Source organism: Cornus florida, unplaced genomic scaffold (assembly GCF_030987335.1).
Source record: "Cornus florida cultivar Cherokee Brave unplaced genomic scaffold, ASM3098733v1 CherokeeBrave_3.0.0_Hap2_Chr02, whole genome shotgun sequence".
Taxonomy (NCBI): domain Eukaryota; kingdom Viridiplantae; phylum Streptophyta; class Magnoliopsida; order Cornales; family Cornaceae; genus Cornus; species Cornus florida.
The window spans coordinates 58188255-58208479 of NW_026775572.1; the positions used below are offsets into that span (position 1 = coordinate 58188255).

At 37.2% G+C, this 20225-nt stretch overlaps 1 protein-coding gene across 1 annotated transcript in view; it reads left to right on the forward strand.

Moving 5' to 3' along the window:
* The first annotated feature begins 13964 nt into the window (after nt 1–13964).
* Nucleotides 13965–20225, forward strand: part of LOC132295080 (beta-glucosidase 24-like) — a 31883-nt gene continuing 25622 nt past the window's right edge. The window contains exons 1-2 of the mRNA XM_059793156.1: nt 13965–14009; nt 14124–14193. Of these exons, the coding sequence (XP_059649139.1) occupies nt 13980–14009; nt 14124–14193 (100 nt within the window). The 5' untranslated portion in view covers nt 13965–13979. The remainder of the gene's footprint in view (nt 14010–14123; nt 14194–20225) is intronic.

The window sequence follows — 20225 nt, forward strand, 5'->3', positions numbered from 1 at the left end:
ACAAGAGAAGGGAAGCAAGGCCACACATATACATTAAGTTTCATTCTACAAGAAGAGGAGAGAGAGGAGAGCAAGGAGATAGTGTTCTTCAAGCTTGAAGAAGGGAGCACGAAAATGGAGGAGGTCTTCAAGCTTCTTCCTTCTTCCATTGCTCCTATAGGTAACTAAATCTTCTCTAGGGAGGTGATGAAGCCCCTCCCTTGTAAGCATGTTCTAGTGTAGATTTTACTTTTGGAATTTCAATGTATTATTGTTGGTGATTTTATGATCTAGAGCATCATATGTGTTGTAATGAATTCTAATGTCTATACATGATTATTTTGAGCTATTCATCTTGTCTTAGATGGTTTCTCTTCCTAATCATATTGCTTGCATTTCCATAGTGACAATGGAAGTTAGATCATAGAATGGTCTTAATGGCATGGAGTTTGAGAACTTTGATAAATCATTGCTTAGGATGCCCTTTGATGGTTTATATTTGATTCTTAACTTTGTGTGCTCTCATCATTTAATTAAGGGCTTGATAATCTTTGGCTTAGGGAGCATGTTGAAAACTATACCCTAGTTTAGGTAGTTCAAGCATGTGAATCTTTGATGAATTATTCTTGTTTTTGATTTAATGAACCTCTTGAGGATAGTATAGCAACCAAGGGTTGTTATGTGTCATGACCATCATTTATGTTGATTTTCCCAATTTAATCTCAATCTAGAATTTGTATAGGGTTGGAGCGGATTCATTTCCCTAGTTTTTCTCTACTTGTATTTCATTTCTTTTTAATTCTTGCAAGTTTCTAATTTATGCAATTTCAATATTCTTAGCTTAAGTGACAAACAACAAAACCTTTATAAACCCTTCATCATTCTAGAAAGATTCTAGACACTAAGGTTGCCGTAAGACTAGCGCGGTCCCAGTGGTTCGACTTACCCGACCAATAGCCCTATTTTAAAATGATTCGTGCTATTGCGAAGGTTGATGTTAATTGACCAACCGATCAATTTTTGGCGCCGTTGCCGGGGACTGCAAACGGTTTAGCGACCAAAGTTCTAGGGTTAATTTTAGTTTGATTGTTAATATTGTGTCTTGTGAATATTCCTTGTGTGTTTTGATCATCTTCGTGTTGTAAGATTCTAGGGAGTCGAAGCTCGCCATGGGATTGCTAGCAAATTGTAAGTCTAGAAGACCCCAGGTAAGTCTCGTGACTTCTAGTTTCGAATTGTGGATATCGTGCATGTGTTCAGCTTAGAAGTAGATAAATTGCAAGCCCTTGTCGAGGCTATTTCGATTGTGTATTTTCAATTCCAAGCATCGGTCCTTGTCGTGGCCATTTTAATTTTTGTCTTGATAATTGAGGAGAAAGGGAATATCATATGTGGAGGTTATGGTGATGAAGTGTTGTGTTGATTGCTTTGTGTGTTGTTGAATTACTCCTAGATGGAGAATAATTATCTCCCAACTCAATTCTACACACCACATGCGTTTTGTGCTTTTTGCTCTAGTAATACACATCATACAAGAGATTGTCTTCCAACGAGACAATTCTCAGATTTTTATCTAGAGCAACCAAATGCAAATTTCTCTGAACCGGGTAGTGATCCATACTTCAATGGTTATAACTCGGGTTCAGGAGATCATCAAAACTTCTTGTGGCATGACATAGGAAATTCAGCCCCACAATCTCTTGGGCAACATTTTCACTCCAATTTTCAACCCAATGATCATTATTTCCAGCCCTCTTCTTCTCCTTTTCTACCGTCTCCATTAGATGAGTTAATAGCTGCCAACGAACAAATGATAGAGTCTATGCATACGCAAATGATGGAGTCCAATAAGCAAATGTTGGATGACATTGTTAGCATGCAATCTACCACCTATTCTCATTCCCAATCTAGAGTTGATTTAGATGACCAGATAGCCCAAATTCAACAAATGGTTGATGTTCTAAATGAGGAAAAGGAAGAAGAATTTCCAATTGAACTTGTGGTCAATCCAAAAGAGAATTCTATGAATGATGAGTTTACTTCTAGTAATTTTCATCACGAGAATGTTCAAGTGGTTACCGCATGGGAAAATGAAGAAATAGTGGGTGAAGATCAAATTGTCGCCACACAAAAAATTGAAGAATTTGTGGTTCAAAATGAGGAAATTAATGATGATGAGATTGTATCCTATAAAAATCCAGCGCAGCCCCTACATAATCCCTTGCTTGATGCACCTCCTTTAATGGAGGATCCTCTAAAAACATGCTTAGCTCATTTTAATTATGAGGATTTTGATGTTGCCAATTCTGTTTGCGAGGTCAATTCTTTGCTTGATATTCCTCCTATTCATTCTCTTCCTTTGTCAACATCAAATGTATCCCTCTCTTGGGAGCTTGCACTTCCTCTCATTCCTTCTCCTGAGTTATCTCAAGCTATTGAGCCCGAACTGCCGGATAAGTGTGAAGAGGATGTTGAAAGTCTGAAGGATAACTTGTTGAGCATTCCCGTGCTCAATATGACCCTTCATAAGTCGTTGCTTGGTGCACCTTCACCTAATCCATCTTCCCATAATCCAAATAAGCCCCATAATCCAAAGTTCTTCATTGAGGATGAAGAGTGGGTTGAGGTCTTTCCGCTACCTCTTTTCCACTTTTATCTTCAAGCTCTTCCTCCTTCGCTTTTAAAAGAATTATCTTACTTCGGGAAGCTTGAATCTCTTGAGAGACATGGTATAGGGTGATGAGGACTAACCTGATCTCGGTGCGTCTAGCTATCGACGTTAAATTTAGCACTCATGGGAAGCAATTCTTTCAATTTCCAAGCTTCCCTTCTTTCAATTGCCTGAGCCTTGAAATTTCCCGGGAAATGGTTTCGAAAAGCCAAAAATTTGATTTTTCTGGAATGCTCTTCAATTGTGTTTCACAATTTTAGACCGGCTTATTAGACCTTCTCAACTCCTGTTTTCATTCCCGCAAGTTTCCGGCTCTATCAGACAATTTTCTCGGACTTTCGACATGGCACTCACATGCATAGCCTCTCATCTTCAATGCATTGTTGGATCATGGTTCCTTAAAATCATCCATGCATTTGTGTGATGTTGCGAAAGTTTGAAAAGTTTCTTAAATTCATTCATGCAGTAGAGAGTAGTTGCAAGGTCTCAAAATTTTCCCAAATTTCATCCATGCATTTGAGATGAAGTGCAAAGTTTAAATTTTTCCATGCATTAAATTAAAATGGAGTTGCTAAGTTTTAAAAAAATTTCCATGCATTTGAGATGATGTGCAATTTCAATTTTTTTTTCTTTTCTCCTAAATTCATCCAAGCATTGGGGAAAAATTGTTCAGTCTGAAAAATTTTCAAAATTTTCCATGCATTGCATTGAAGCTTAGAGCTTGGCAATTTTTCCATCCCTGCAATTGCAAAGCTTTTGAAATTTTTTTTTGCACAAGTCCATCCATGCATTGGATTGAGGTTGACAAGTTTTTTCTTAAAAAAAAAAATTCCATGCATTAGAGAAAAGTTGCCAAGTTTAAAAAATTTCTACATTCATCCAAGCATTGGTGCACAATTGCAAAGTTTGAAGAATTTTCAAAAAATTAATCCATGCATTGGATTGACATTGCAAGTTTTAAAAATTTTCCATGAATTGTGTGATGTTGCATTGAAGAGATATTCAAAAATTCCAAAATTTTCAAATTCATTCAAAGTCTGGAAATTTTCCAAAGATGATGCAATTTGAAAATTTTCAGTACATTCAAGCATTATGAGACAATTTGAAAATTTTCAGACATTCTTCCATTCTATGGGAATGACATGCAAAATTTTTCTGTTTCCAAGTCGCCAACTTGCAAAATTCCTGGAATGATGTTGCAAATGCATCAAAATGCATGAAAATGCATGCAATAGTGCTCACTGTCTCCCATGGAATGAGATTGCAAATGCAAATGCATGGAATTTCCATGCATGGACTCCATTTTGAACAGCTTCCATTTCCATGTTGCTCACATTCCATATTCCATTGCAATAAATTCAACTTCTATGGTGCTCACTGTCTTGCATGTTTTCCCTTTCACTCCTTGCTTCAGTCCTCACAGCCGAGCTCACCCCCTAGCCTACTGAGCCAATTTCGTGCCCTCCAAATCCCATTCAGATTGCTCCAAATTACCACACCAATTTTGCATGCTCACTGCCCAAGTTTGGAGTGCTCTAGCTTCCATTTGGATTGCTCCAAACTTCTCCACCATCATTCCGAGGCTGCTGCTTGTATTTAGAGCACTCTAATTCCATTTTAGAGTGCTCTAAATGTGAACCAATCTCATCCCAAGCTACTGCCTTCATTTAGAGCACTCTAGCTCCCATTTGGAGTGCTCTAAATGTGAACCATCAATCCCAAGTTCACTGCCTTCATTTAGAGCACTCTAGCTTCCATTTAGAGTGCTCTAAATTTTCAGCCCAACATCCCGCAACCACTGTCTCCAATTCGAGCACTCGAAGGCCAAGTTTTGAGTGCTCGCAGCTGCTATGCCACTGCAACCCAACATACCGAACTCTCTGTCTTCAAATTGAGCACTCGAAATCCCATTTCGAGTGCTCGAAATCTCTTTCTCACCCAAGGCATCCAACCATGCAACCAACCACCATCGGCACCATCCAACCATGCAAACCAAGCATCAACCAACCTCACAACACCCTAACCTCTCGGCAACCCCTCATCATCCTCAACCATGCATGCCTTCCACGGCCACCCTCCCAACACAATCCCAACCATTCACATCAACACCATGCACACACCAACCAAACCGACCACCACCCCAAACTTCACCCCTCTCTCATTCACCAACCAACCCTCACACAAGCCTTCTCTCTCTCGGCATCTACACACACCAACACCATGCAACCCCCATGCATGCCCCTCTCGGCATCCTCTTTTTTTCCAACCATCCAACCAACCTCACCAAACTTCCTCACCTCACCCCACCATGCATGCCACCATCTCTCTCTCGGCACCTTCACTCCCTAACCACCCACCACCCTTCACACTCAATCAACCCCATCCTCAATTCCTCCACAACACCCTCATGCATGCCATTCAAAAAAAAAAAAAAAAAAAAAAAAAAAAAAATGGCACACTTTTGGCATTCTTTTGCTATCCATTTTATACTTGTGGCTAATGTCTGCATTTGTGTTTTGTTTGGATTTTTATCTTGCACTACAATTCAGGTTAGTGTTTTTAATTCTGTTTTGATTTTTCTTAAGAGCCTATGCTTTTACATTTGTATATTAGTTGTGTTTTGCTAGGTCTTCATGTCCAAGTTTGGGGGAAGCACTTGCACATTCACATAGATGGAAACCTTTGCCTTCCTCACTTCGCTTGGTATTATTGTTCTTTAACCCTCTCTGTTCTTATTTTCATTTACTTGTCTTCTCACATTGAGGACAATGTGACATTCAAGTTTGGGGGTGCATTTATGCATTTTTGGTTTTGCATTTTTGCTAAGCAATGATATTGTAATTTGAAACCTGTTGGAGATGAAGCATATGTTTAATACCTTGTGTATAGAAGTAATTGAGAAATTTTTGAAAATAAAGAAATTTGAATTTGAAGTGATCATGCAAATACAATGTAGTCTGTATAAATGCCTCAATTAGATTCTTGCTGGATTTACACTCTTATAAGCTTCACAATGCATAGATGCACATTGGAAACTTAACTGTGAGGCATGCAACTTGATTGACCTTGACCTTGGCCTAGTTAATCTAATTTGATGAACCTGATAGATGGATACCTTTGGCATGTATCTATTAAAAAAAAAAAAAAAAATGAGAAAGAAAGAAAAAAATGACCAGTTGACGTTCGTAGCCTTTCCAACTCGAGCTATTAAGCCCTATGGAGTGTCTCTACACTTAGCACCTTAAAGCCGTCTGGTTTGGGAGTTGTTGGCCTAACGCTTGCTACAAGGGTTGGTTAGAAAGCTTAAGGGACTTAAACATTGCACGGTCATTCAAAAAAATAAACTAGCAATAAACATGGTTCGTTAGAGTTCGTAGCCTTTCCAACTTGAGCTATTAAGCCCTATGGAGTGTCTCTACACTTAGCACCCTAAAGCCATCTGGTTTGGGAGTTGTTGGCCTAACGCTTGCTACATAGGTTGGTTAGAAAGCTTAAGGGACTTCAGCATTGCACAACCATTCTATGTTTCGCTTATGAGTTACAATAAATTGTCAACAAGCAACAAAAGTTGTCTTCTAAATAAAATCATGCCTTAGGGACCTCATTTAAAGGGGAATTCAATGATTTGAAAACTTGTGCTTTGGAATTGGAAAAGAAAGTAAAAGCCGCATGTTGAGAATCCAATTCACTTTCACTGAAGCTAGAGTTGATTTCCATTCAAGAGATGATAATTGAGTTATTTATATAGACTTTGATGTTGATGCATGTATGTGGAAATGTATTTAGCCAATTTTTGTATCAATGCTTCATATATGCAAGGTAGTTTTCCCAATGACCATATCTCTAGTTTTTGTCTGTTTCAAGTTGTATTTGAGCTATGTATCTATCTCATTTTACCATGGATGATATTTTTGTAGTAGCATGCCCATGGTTGTCTTTTCATTAAGTTTTTCATTGTAGTTTTGCTAAGGGACTAGCAAAATGTAAGTTTGGGGGTGTGATAAGCGCCGAATACTGTATATTCAAGCGCCCTAAATTGCATTAGTTAAGTCCGTTGTTTGTTTAATTAAGTAGATTATCTTCATTTGTGTGTATGTATATATTTTCAGGTCCATTTGCCAAAAAAGGAGCAAAATCAAGGCTTTGTCGAGTTTTGGCCATCAAAAGGCACAAGGCTGAATTTCTGGCAGCAGTGGATCCTGAACTTTGCTCGCCATTTTGACCTTGAAAACTTGGGAACTGGACTTCCCTCATAACATGAAAGATTTAGAGCTCTGAATCAGATTTCCAAATCTTCAAACGGTTTGTTATTCGGAGCTCGGAGCAGAGAGTTATGGCCTTGTTACCAGAGGTGCGCAGAACTGCCTGGCAGCACTGAAGTACTACCTTTCTCCCCATTTTCGACCAACCAGACTTGAGATTTGGGTCTTCATCAAAACATGAAGTTTTTAAAGCTATGAATCAGCTCTCCAAATCTTTAAACGGTTCATCATTCGGAGTTCGGAGCGCAAAGTTATGGCTGTTTAACCGAAGTAGGTCTGGGCGGAGCAAGGCAAGAATGGAGCATTCTGCTCCGATTTCGAGTGCTCGAGCCCTTATTTCGAGTGCTCGAAATTAGGGCAGAATTGCACTCGGGAATGGCCCATTTTCAGCCACTTGCATCTTGGGTTCCTCAATTCTAATTTCCCTCTTTAATGGTTGGTTGGAGATGTTGGTTGGTGGGGGTTTTTAGAGCCTTATCTATACAAGAGAAGGGAAGCAAGGCCACACATATACATTAAGTTTCATTCTACAAGAAGAGGAGAGAGAGGAGAGCAAGGAGATAGAGTTCTTCAAGCTTGAAGAAGGGAGCACGAAAATGGAGGAGGTCTTCAAGCTTCTTCCTTCTTCCATTGCTCCTATGGGTAACTAAATCTTCTCTAGGGAGGTGATGAAGCCCCTCCCTTGTAAGCATGTTCTAGTGTAGATTTTACTTTTGGAATTTCAATGTATTATTGTTGGTGATTTTATGATCTAGAGCATCATATGTGTTGTAATGAATTCTAATGTCTATACATGATTATTTTGAGCTATTCATCTTGTCTTAGATGGTTTCTCTTCCTAATCATATTGCTTGCATTTCCATAGTGACAATGGAAGTTAGATCATAGAATGGTCTTAATGGCATGGAGTTTGAGAACTTTGATAAATCATTGCTTAGGATGCCCTTTGATGGTTTATATTTGATTCTTAACTTTGTGTGCTCTCATCATTTAATTAAGGGCTTGATAATCTTTGGCTTAGGGAGCATGTTGAAGACTATACCCTAGTTTAGGTAGTTCAAGCATGTGAATCTTTGATGGATTATTCTTGTTTTTGATTTAATGAACCTCTTGAGGATAGTATAGCAACCAAGGGTTGTTATGTGTCATGACCATCATTTATGTTGATTTTCCCAATTTAATCTCAATCTAGAATTTGTATAGGGTTGGAGCGGATTCATTTCCCTAGTTTTTCTCTACTTGTATTTCATTTCTTTTTAATTCTTGCAAGTTTCTAATTTATGCAATTTCAATATTCTTAGCTTAAGTGACAAACAACAAAACCTTTATAAACCCTTCATCATTCTAGAAAGATTCTAGACACTAAGGTTGCCGTAAGACTAGCGCGGTCCCAGTGGTTCGACTTACCCGACCAATAGCCCTATTTTACAATGATTCGTGCTATTGCGAAGGTTGATGTTAATTGACCAACCGATCAAGTACTAGGGTATAGCCCATAATAAGACCATCAGACAAAAGCATTAACACTCAATACATACTTACACTAGATTTAATCACAGCCCTTCGAATACCGTATCCCGTTCTATTTGGAACTGTCACCCCCAAATGACAACCTCTATGCTACACGATGACATTAGATCACCCATTCCATCTTTACCTTTTTAGGTGTCACTATCTCGAACACCGTGCACACAAGACCCGTCCACCCACTACTCGTCAAAAGAAAAAGGTGCCTATATGGTAACACCGCCATTACTGGCTTTAGAGACTAAACCATCTACAATCGCCTCGACTGTGCACACAACTCCATCACCTACCTGATAACATACGATAGATAACTCATAATCTCTAAACCACATTCGAATCATACCTTTCTCCCATAAAACTCTCACTCTGTACACCTAACCTTTCCGGTCACCAAAACCAATGCACTAACACATCAAACTCAAATGTCCCGCCCTGGATAATGCACTATGCCATATGCAATCGTTCGAAAGTCATGCCTCAAGCACTACACTATGAAACCAAAGAAAGGGCCAAGATAACCGTGCACCGAATAGCTCAATCCAAGAGCTAGAAATCTATACCATTCGTTCTATAAGAACCAGCACCTAGCAACCCTGGAGCAACCAAGCTCCTTGCCTACTCAGGTCAAAATTCAAACGACCATCTATGCCACAAAAAGTACTCTACCGTATTAATAACTATCTCGTACTCAATCGTATACACATACATGAACACATAAGCATGTAATCACGTAAGTAGTTAAGCAAGTAAGCAAATAGGTACACCTTTACCCGTCATCCTAATGTTATTCTAACCATTGCTCTGATATCAAATTTGTAACGACCCGAACCAGGCAGTCCGAATCGTTAACCGGATCCTTACCCGAACCCGAGGTTGTCTAAGCGCATTAAAATCCTATTATATTGTTAGTCAATAATTAACTCTAGAGGGGGGGTGAATAGAGTCAATGGCCAATGTTTTATAATTTAAAATTTTGTTTCCAATTAAATAGCATGCAATACACAATAAAAATATTCTAGCAATATAAGCACAATTAAAGAGTATAGAGATAGAGAATTGCAAACAGTGACTCGGCAATTTAGCGAGGTTCGGAAGCTACTACTCCTCGGCTCAAGGTCCTCCCTTGAGACTTTCCAAATCACTAAAGCTCCTCCTTAATGGTGGAGAGCAAACCTTCAACTTGGAGCAAGACTTTGCTTCTTTCCTTGCTAGGAGAACACCCTTCTCCTTAGCTTTGCTTTTGGGTCACACCAACCCTTACAAGAATGTAGAGATATATGAAGATTACAATATTGTTTCTTTCTCTCTCTCTCTCTAGAAAATATTACAAGAATTAGTCTCACATAAGAGTAGAAGAAGAAATAAATGAAGCTCTGGTCTTTTAAAACTGATATAAGAGAAGGAATAAGAAGTCAATGCTCAGATCAGAATTTCAGATTGCTCTTGAATGCACTTGGATAATGTTCTTTGATGATCTCTCAAAGAAGTGAGTTTGTTTGTAGACCATCTATCTGTATTTGAAGAGATTTCGAGTTCAATAGAGCTGTTGTAGGTAGTTGGAAGCATTAAATCAAATTCTAGCCGTTGGAAGTTTGAATCTGCAGAGCTGCGACCAAACTGGTCGACGTATGGCATAAACCAGTCGATGTATGCTACTTACCGGTCGACGTATATGTTGAGTTCCTGGGATTTCAGTACTGCCTTGATACCGGTCGACGTATGTGCAAACCGGTCAACGTATGAGTTAATCTTTGAATTTCGCCTTTAAATACATACCGATCGACGTATGGCATAAACCGGCCGACGTATATAAGCTTCTCATCGAATTTGGCTACTGCATAGATATTGGTCGACGTATGGCATGAACCGGTCGACGTATATGAGCTTCTCATCGAATTTGGCTACTGCATAGATACCGGTCGACGTATGCTTCAAACCGGTCGACGTACAGGAGTTGATCTTTGAATTTTGCCTCTTCCTTATAGAACATTTGCATTCTCTTGTTTTTGCATCATCTTGTGCGTTGGTTAACCATATTCTTTATAGAATGTTTGCAGCCTCTTTATGTTTCAGGAATGTGCATTTAAGTCCATATGATGTCATGAAGATCCTTTCATTTCTTCAATTAAGAAGCATTTATTTCCTTGCATTTAAACTCAGTTGAAATATTAGAATATAAAACTCCTTTAACTGATTTGTTTTCATCAAAACAAATGGATTAGGACTTTAATCAACATATATGTTAATACAATTTATATATATGTCATCCTAGGGTTTATGGTGCACCATACTACTAACATCATAGAAGACTTACAAATGCAGGTGGATAAGGCTGCGTTGGCCGCCACTTCTTTTTCGAGTCCTAAAAAATAATAATAATATAATGAGGTGAGCCAGCCGCTCAGTAGGAGGTGTCTAAGACACACCTCTTAATGACCTCGTGAATCCACACAAAGCAAAAGTTAGAAGAAATACGGGATCATGCTATAGGGGATATTACAGCAACAATAGCCATAACAAGTAGATATATAGGTTATCCAACCATAAAACACACAATGCATGCCAATGAAGTGCAATGTCATGCCAATGTCGCTCCCCGTTTTTGAAACAATTCCATTTCACCTTTTCAAACCGTTAGTCAAATCATTTCTCCCCATTCTTGTCCAATGACATGCATGAATGCATCATGCTATCACAATGCCACAACAAATATATGATTCTACACAATTCATCTATATCTCATTTCATGCCTTGAAGAAATTAAATTAATAATTTCCAACAACAATTTCAATAATTTTAGCATTTAACATTCAAACATTTAAACACGTAACTCTACAACAAGTCATCTGAGCATGAAAATTCATCCCATTTAACACACAAGACACCATAACATGCTTCTTATACTTATTGTCTTAAATAATCAAAAGCAAAACTTGCAATTTATCATATATATTAGCAATTAAAAGGGAGATAACTCACTTAGGTCAAATAAATTGTATATTAGAAACATCTACCTCAAAAGTAGCCAAAATGCATCCCCGGTAGGAAAAATCAATGCCGGTCAATGGCGGTGGATCAAAAAACTTTTCTGTAGAAGCGTAGTAGATGGCGAGGAGATTCTACTATTCTAAAGGCATGTCTCTAGAATCCAACTCTAAGCGTCCAAAACCCCCTCCGAAACCTTAAATCTAAAAATTTCAAAAATTCGTAAAATAATCACCGCTCCTCCAGAAATTAAATTCTTTGACTATATGATAGAGAACGACAAGAGGAACATTTTCCATTGAGGAACTGAGCCCAGAAACCTAACCGATTTGCCAAAAAATGGAAGAGAACTTTGTGACATAAAAAAAAAAAAAAAAAAAAAAATAGAAAAAGAAGAAGAACAAATGAGAGGGAGAGAGTGCCTGGCGTGGGAGAGAAAAAAACTGAATCAGCAAAATGGCCTTATGGCCATTAAAATGACTAACATAGGTGGGTCCCACCAATGAAAAAAATCTCACATTTACAACATTAATATATATACACTAATTAAACTACTATCCCACAATCTAACATACCATAATGTAATCAGGTACAAAATAATAATGCATGAAATGCAATAGACCCGTGACTCAACCCCCGTGCATAACAACCCCCGTAGTGGGTTCCACCTGGGACCTTTTGTTCTGGAAAAAAAAAAATGCCGGAATGACAACTAATCCATTTTCAAGGGTCCTGAACTCAAGGAAATGCTCCAATCAACTCTCAACAACACCCAGCACACCCCATGGTGTCCGGCACGCAATACGAGGCAAAATGGAATTAATCCCGAAAAATCAAAAAAAAATCCCAAAAAATGAAAAATGAGAAAAATTGAAAACATTACATATTGTGTAGATGTTAGGGCATTTGGTCTGTTGGTGTTCCTTTAGATGTTGAATCTTTGTTGCTTTGGATGTCTTCTGAAGGTTCTCTTTTATTTTTTTCCCCTCTTTTGGGACACAATGTACATTCTTCATTCTCATATATACAAGCTTATCCTTTATATATATATATATATATATATATATATATATATATATATATCTTTTGATAAAATTAATTGTTTTTATATATTTTATATGGTATTTTTATCAAAATAATAATAATAATAATATTAAATAGAAGTGGCAGATACTGAAGGCAAAAATGTACTACGTACAATTTTCACAATATTTAAATTTTTATGTATTTAACGCTTAAAATTAAACAATTTTCTTGAATTCAACACTTAAAAATTAAGACAATATCAAACATAATAATAATGAATTCAACGCTTCAAACTAAACTGATTTCTAATATGTTTTAAGATTAATACATTCAACACTTAAAATTTAGGACTTAAAATTTAGTATTTGAAACAAACACCCAAGTAACGGACAAAATTCAAGTAATTTATGTATCAGGTCATAAAAAATGCACACTCATTACTACTTTGTAATCTCAAACTTCAAGTAGTCAATGTATAAAGTCATAAAAAATGCAGAGTCATTACTACTTTGTAATCTCAAACTCAGATATTCAAAATCTAGAAACCAGTGGGATCAATCTCGTATTACAGTTTGAACGAGCATTTAATAATGAGGGGAAAACTTTTGTGCTTTATAAACTGACTTATAGGTTCAAGATCTCATAAATAAGTTTCAACAGTTTTAATGGAATTTGTTAACCGTACGTTACAGAACAATTACCATTCGTTTCAACTGTTTTTTTTTTTTTTTCCGAAAAACCACTTGAATGATATATATAATAAAAATATCTTACTCAATTCGAGCAAACTAACGTATAGAGTACTATACATATCATACAAAATACAAATCTTGCATATGACAAAATACAATACAAAATACAAATCTTACATATGACAAAAATACAAATATTACGATACGAACTCACAACAATACTATCAATTGAAATGAACTTATGACAATAATACAATAAAGAAATTATGTAGTAGACTATGCTACTATGTAAACCTACAATTTTTATTTATTTTTTGACCAAAATGTAAAGCTACAATTGATAATGTAAAAACCAAGTATAGTATGATAAATAAAGAAAACGCAATAACAAAAAAAGTAGGAAAGAATTGACTGACTAATAATGAGAGGCGTGATATGCATTGTTCTAAATCATATGACCTTCATAGGTAGTAATAAAATAATAATGGTATAATAAAATCATTAATGAATAGTGTTTATTGATTTTCAGAATATATCAAGTACAATACATCATTCCCATCCTAGCTTGTTTTGCTCTATATAAAGCCCAGCTTGTGTTTCATTTTACTCGCCACATAGACAACATTGGTATCATACCAAAAGAAAGCTGTATTCGTAATGGCGTTTCAAAATTTTCTCTTCAAAGCCCTACTCGTCATTGCAAGTGCAGTGACAAGTAATGCAACATTTCCATGGAGATATAGCATGTCCTTAAGATCAAGTCACCGCCAAAACGAACCTTTATCACCTAGTTACAAAATAGATTCGTTTAACCGCAGTTGTTTTCCGGATGGATTTATGTTTGGAGCAGGATCATCTGCTTATCAGGTCATTGACATTAATGGAGCTACTCAAACCTGTGAAGATACATACAACAAGTATACTGTATAAATAATATATGTTTGTATATAGCTGCTTCTAATATTGTTTATTTATTTTCAGATTGAAGGTGCTGCAAATGAAGATGGTAGAGGCCCAAGTATATGGGATTATTTCACTCGTACATATCCAGGTCTCCTCACTCCCTCTCTGAAATTTCCATTTTTTTTTTTTTTTTTTTTTTTTTGATAATGGGTTGTCTGGGGCTTTGCCCCGAATAATTTACAGACAGGTGACCCCTCACACAGATCGGGTAAGGCTCGGACTATATTCGTAGTCATGGCCCTTAGAAATTGCTCGCACCTAAGAAGAATCGAACTTAAGACCTGAACCTTCAACGAGGCTCTAGGGATCAAGTCTTTTCCCTAGACCAACCCTTGGAGTTTCTGCGATAAATCTTTTTCAATTTCCCGCGGCCATATTGGCATCCCATTTTTTATTAGTTGATTACTGTTTTAAAAGTGAATGGTATTAGTTTTACAAATGGCATTAGCTCAAAAGGGATGTTAGAGTGTGTCTGCTTGAACTTTACAAACACAAGAAGAGAAAAGAAAACAACAGAAAAGCAAATGGTATTAATGTTCTAAGTTCTACAACCCTAGGAATTTTGGTTAAAAAAAAGAGTGTGAATATCACTCCATTTCTATAATCTGATAATTTTCTTCACCAGTTGTCTCTCTAGTATAGATGACTTCTTGGTTTTGCAGCAACCTAATTTTTTTTCTTATTTGTTACTTAATTAATTTATTTATTTTTAACATCGCAGCACCATAATAAAATAACAGTAAACAAATAAAATAAAATAAAACCTATCAGATATATATAGTCAATATCTTTTCACCTCTTATTTATTTTTAACATCGCACCATATCGAATTTGTACATTCCCCATCCACATTATGTTTAATAACATTTATAGCACATAGTATGAAATTTATTTATCCTTTTTATTTATTAATTTAGGCATAGCATAATACCTTACGCGAACTATTCTAAGGTCGAGCTTGGTTCCAGGGAGTGGCGACTTTGACAAAAACTCACTGTTTCGAAAAATTGTCGAGTCTTAAAGTACAAAAGTTAGTCTGTAGTAAGAGGGTTACAGTCAGCTGAAATCAAATGTCAGTCGACTAAAACTTGTATTTCAGTCGGCTGACTCGTTTCAGTCGGCTGAAAGTGCCTGGGCGTGAATTCCTTTAGGCGACTGCGGGTTCTCAATCCGAGGTTAACAATTTCAGCCAAGTTATGTAAAGCATAAGAAAATCTATGGATTAAAACGAATCTAGAGATGCAATCCCAAATAATCTAAAGCATAACGAGGATTTAAATCGAGTTCTATAATAATAAAGCATGGTTTACAAATTTATTTATTTGTTTGGGAAATTTCACCAAAACGTTTGAAGGTTCAATTCATAATTTCACAAATCAATTTACACAAGATAATAACAGTAATTAAACATACTAGCTATTAGTTCATAGAGGTGAAAGGTTTATAAATTCTAAGGGGAAGAAAAGAGATGAACTTGCCTCAGAATTGTAGCAATGAGTAATTCACCAAAAATCAGTCTAAGCTCGTAGTCTTCTCGGATTCTCCTCTAGAAATTGGTAGCTTAAGGTTCGTCGCTGCCTTATCTCTCTCTCTCTTTAGCTCCCTCTCTATGTCTGTCTCTATCTCTGTACATTATACGTATAATGTCTATATCCTAATTGTTATATTAGGGTTAGTGTAACGACCCAAATTCAGGGGAGCTAGATCGCTAATTGGGTCGTAACCCGACCCAAGGTCACACAAAAGCAAAAAGGGTTATTTCAAGGCAAAATTGGGGAAGGAGGTGACTATAAGTAGTTAAATGGGGCTCTATTACATCACATTAGCCAATTTAGTTCACTCCATAAGTTCCTAATGACCATAGGCATACTTTTTCACACTTACCCACTCTCGGTTTGAAGGATTCGTCGATACCTCTTCACTAAAATAGTTATAACTCTCAGTGTAATTGGAATTTGAAAATGATATTGATATCATTGGAAATCTAACTTCGAGTCAGTTAGTTTAGACTAAAGAATGACCCAATTTTGGGTTTGAAATGAGGGAGTTATGGCCATTTGAAATTTGGGTTAACAACCAATAGATAAGTTAGAGTGCTCGATTGAGTCTAACTCGACCAATCGAGTCTAAACTCGATCAATAGAGCCCAAGCTCGAACGATAGGGTCAAGAGCATGAAATTTGAGGCTTTTCTCAATTTTTCTAAGTATGGGAGGCTCCAATCGATTGAGTGGAAGCTCGATCGATCGAGTGACAAGGAAAATGGTCAATTTGGCCTCTTAGGAAGCTCTGGTTGGTTCTTACATTGAAATTTAAGACAAATTACCCTTCCATACACTTGAAATATGTCCCAAAACAATACTAAAAATATAGATAAACTCCTACAACATCATCCACATATTATAATGGTTCAAATTACATCATTAAAGTCTATATCATCCCAAAACTTTAAAGTATGAATATAGTTATCATCCACATGACTTACATGCCTAAATTTTACCAAATAACATCCCAAAATAGTAAGTTTACAAGTTAGAGAACCTTAAGGTCTTAATTGCAATGGTTTATACAATTAAAAGGATAATGTCATCTTTACAAAAAATAATCGTCATAGTTAAGCATTGTTTACAAAAATTACAAAAAAGGGTTTCATCAACCTCTACTATACTTATGGAGGAATGTCATCAACCATTTCCTTGCCAGGATCTGAAAAATGTTAAAAGAGAGGGTGAGCACGGAGGCTCAGTAGAAGTTGCCTAAGGAATCAACTTTAGACTACCTTGAGCCATGAAACACATAACAGGAATAAAAATGAACCGGGGGCATGCATCGAGGTTTCTATAGCATTTAAGTCATATAATCATTCTCATCACGACAATTATACAACTTATCACAAGTATGCATAAAAATGCAATACAATGCACCATGTCCCCAACTTGGTCTCTACCGACCTTAACTCACACCGGAAAACCGCTAACTGATTTTACTGATGCGATATTGATTATCTATCCCTGGCCTCTAAACCGACGATCATTCAGGGCCTAGTAATCAACTTTACGAGTCCTAAACCGGCACACGATCCCTCTAAGTCAAAGTTAGCATTGGACTTGCGAAATCTGGTTACTTTTATAAAAATTTCATTTCAAGTCCCTTTCTCCCTTTATTCTCCCTATCATGCCATACATATGCACCAATGTTCTCATTTAGACAATTCTTCAGAACAACAACAACAACATGAATATGTCATCTTTTTTGTAATTTAACTCAACATGGCCTTTTATGAAATTTAAACAACACCATAGCATACTTCCTAATGTAATCGCAATTAAGGCAATTTCTATACTTTAAACACAACATGCTCATCATGGAGTTCACTTCTTCTCAACTAAGTTGTCACTTAACACATAGCATGGAAAGGCATCATACTTGTCACATATAAACATGCTTAGATCATATTACTACATCATCACCATTTAACTAGCAATAAAATCATAGTCATGCATTCAATATGAAATCGATAGTAGGACAAGGTAAGATATTTCAATGAAAGTCAAAGTACAAGATCTTAGAAAACCCCTACGTCAATTTGTTAGCCAAATAAGCCCTAGGACCAAGCCCTAATTTTCAAAATCTCCAATCCCTTGCAAGATAGGAGCCAAAAAGAAGCTCTCCTCAAGCTTTATCACTTTGCATGCATGCCTATCACACAAATCACACTCTAAACCCCTCAATTTTGGCTTTGAAACTTGAAGTAGATGTGTATGTATAGTTATAGAGAGAGAGAGAGAGAGAGAGAGAGAGACTTAAATAGAGGAAGTGTTTAGCCGAAATGAAAGGAAGGAGGAAAGGGTTTGGCAATTCTAGTATTGAGGGTGTGGTTCCTCCTTTGCCACATGTCACCATTTAGGTGATTCTACCTTTTTATAAGATTACTCTAGTGCCCCTCCCCTTTCATCACAACCCCCATAAGGTCCCCAAAAATATCTTCCTTTAACCTATAAATACATATATATATATATATATATAACTAAAATGTCCACAAGCAAAACCGAGAGAGATTCCTGAACCCGAAAATCGTCTCGACTTCCAAAAAATCTAAAAATAACACCATCATTTCTAACTTTCTTAAAATAAATAAATAAAAATGCATTTTTAAAACCCTCGGCTCAAGAAAATAACTTAAATTACCCTCGGGGCCTATGTTGTATACAAAACAAGGCACATAAAATAAATTACATGAAAATTAAAAAAAAAAAAAAATTCAAAAAAATCCGGGACATCACAATCTACCATCCTTAGAAGGATTTCGTCCTTGAAATCAAGTCATACCTAGAGATGGAAATATGTCAAGATACTTAGAATGAACCTCCTGTTCTAGTTCCCAAGTAGCCTCCTCCACGCTGTGGTGACAGCACAGAAATTTCACTAATGGAATCGTCTTGTCCCTCAACACTTTGTCCCATCTGTCAGGAATCTGAACTGGCCTCTCCTCGTAGGTTACATCCTCGTTGACCTCCACATCAACCCAACTTAAAACATGTGACGGATTCGGCTCATACTTCCGAAGTATAGATACGTGAAATACATTATGGACTCTATCCATATGTGGCGGTAATGTCAACCGGTAAGAAACCTTCCCAACATACTCTAAAATCTCAAACGGGCCAATGAACTATGGTGATAGCTTGCCACTCTTCCCAAACCTCAACAAATCCTTTCATGGCGAGACCTTCAAAAAAACGTGGTCTCCCACCTCAAAAGATAGCGGACGTCTCCGCTTGTCCGCATAGCTCTTCTGCCGGCTCTATACCATAAGCAACCTTTGTCTAATGAGCTTGACTTTTTTCGTAGTCTCGTGCATAATTTCCAGACCTAAGATGGCAAACTCGCCTACCTCAGTCCAATAAACCCGGGATCTACAAAGTTTAGCATACAATGCATCAAAAAGAGCCATTCTATACTCGCCTGATAGTTATTATTGTAGGTAAACTCAACCAATGGCAAATGCTTCTCCCAACTGCCCCCAAAATCGAGAATACAGGCCCAAAACATTTCTTCCAAAATCTGGATAGTAGGCTCTAACTGGCCATCTTTCTACGGGTGCAACTGTGTAGCAAGTGCTGCCTGAAATCCCTCCCATGATTTAGAGGTAAACCGAGGATCTCTATCGAAAACAATAGTCATTGGAGCACCATACAATCTCACAATTTCCCCCACATACAACCGGCTAAGCGTCTCAACATTATCCAACACACTCACAGGTAGAAAATGAGCTGACTTGGTTAAATCTGTTAACCACGACCCAAACTGCATCATTGATCCTCATAGACCTTGGAAGCCCCATCACAAAGTCCATAGTGACATGCTCCTACTTCCATTGTGCCACTTCTAAAGGATAAAGTAATTGGCCTATGGCGTTCTGCCTTCACTTGCTGACAAGTAAGGCATCTAGCAACAAATTGTGCCACATCTCTCTTCATTACTGCCCACCAATACTGTCGCTTCAAATCATGATACATCTTGGTGACCACTGCAAAATGAGAAATGTGAAACTTCCGTAAGACGTCTTCACGATAAGATATAGGAACAACTGTCATACCCTTGAACCGTAAAGTTTCATCCAAACGCAATCTCCCACCTTCGATTGTCTCCCCACCCAAAATCCATGAATGAATCACCTGAAGCTCTTCATCTTATTTTTGTGCCTCTGTAACCCTACCAACAAGTGTAAGTTATGCAACGAGACTAAACAATGTAGCGGGCTTGCCACTGTCACTAAAATGCAGCAATATTTTTGCAATGTCTTCCATCTTCTTCCATCATCTTCCATTCCCGAATAGTAAGACAAGCTATTTCTCCATGAGACTATTTGCTCAAGGTATGTGCTGCAACATTTATTTTTCTAGGATGGTACTACAAGTCAAAGTTGTAGTCCTCCATAAACTCAACCCATCGTCGTTGTCTCAAATTCAAGTCCTTTTGCCCAAAAAGGTACTTAAGACTCTTATAATTTGAGAAAACTTTAAACCTCTCACCATACAAGTAATGCCTCCAACTCTTCAAGGAAAAAACAATTGCCGTTAACTCTAAGTCATGTGGGGTAGTTATGCTCATGAGTCTT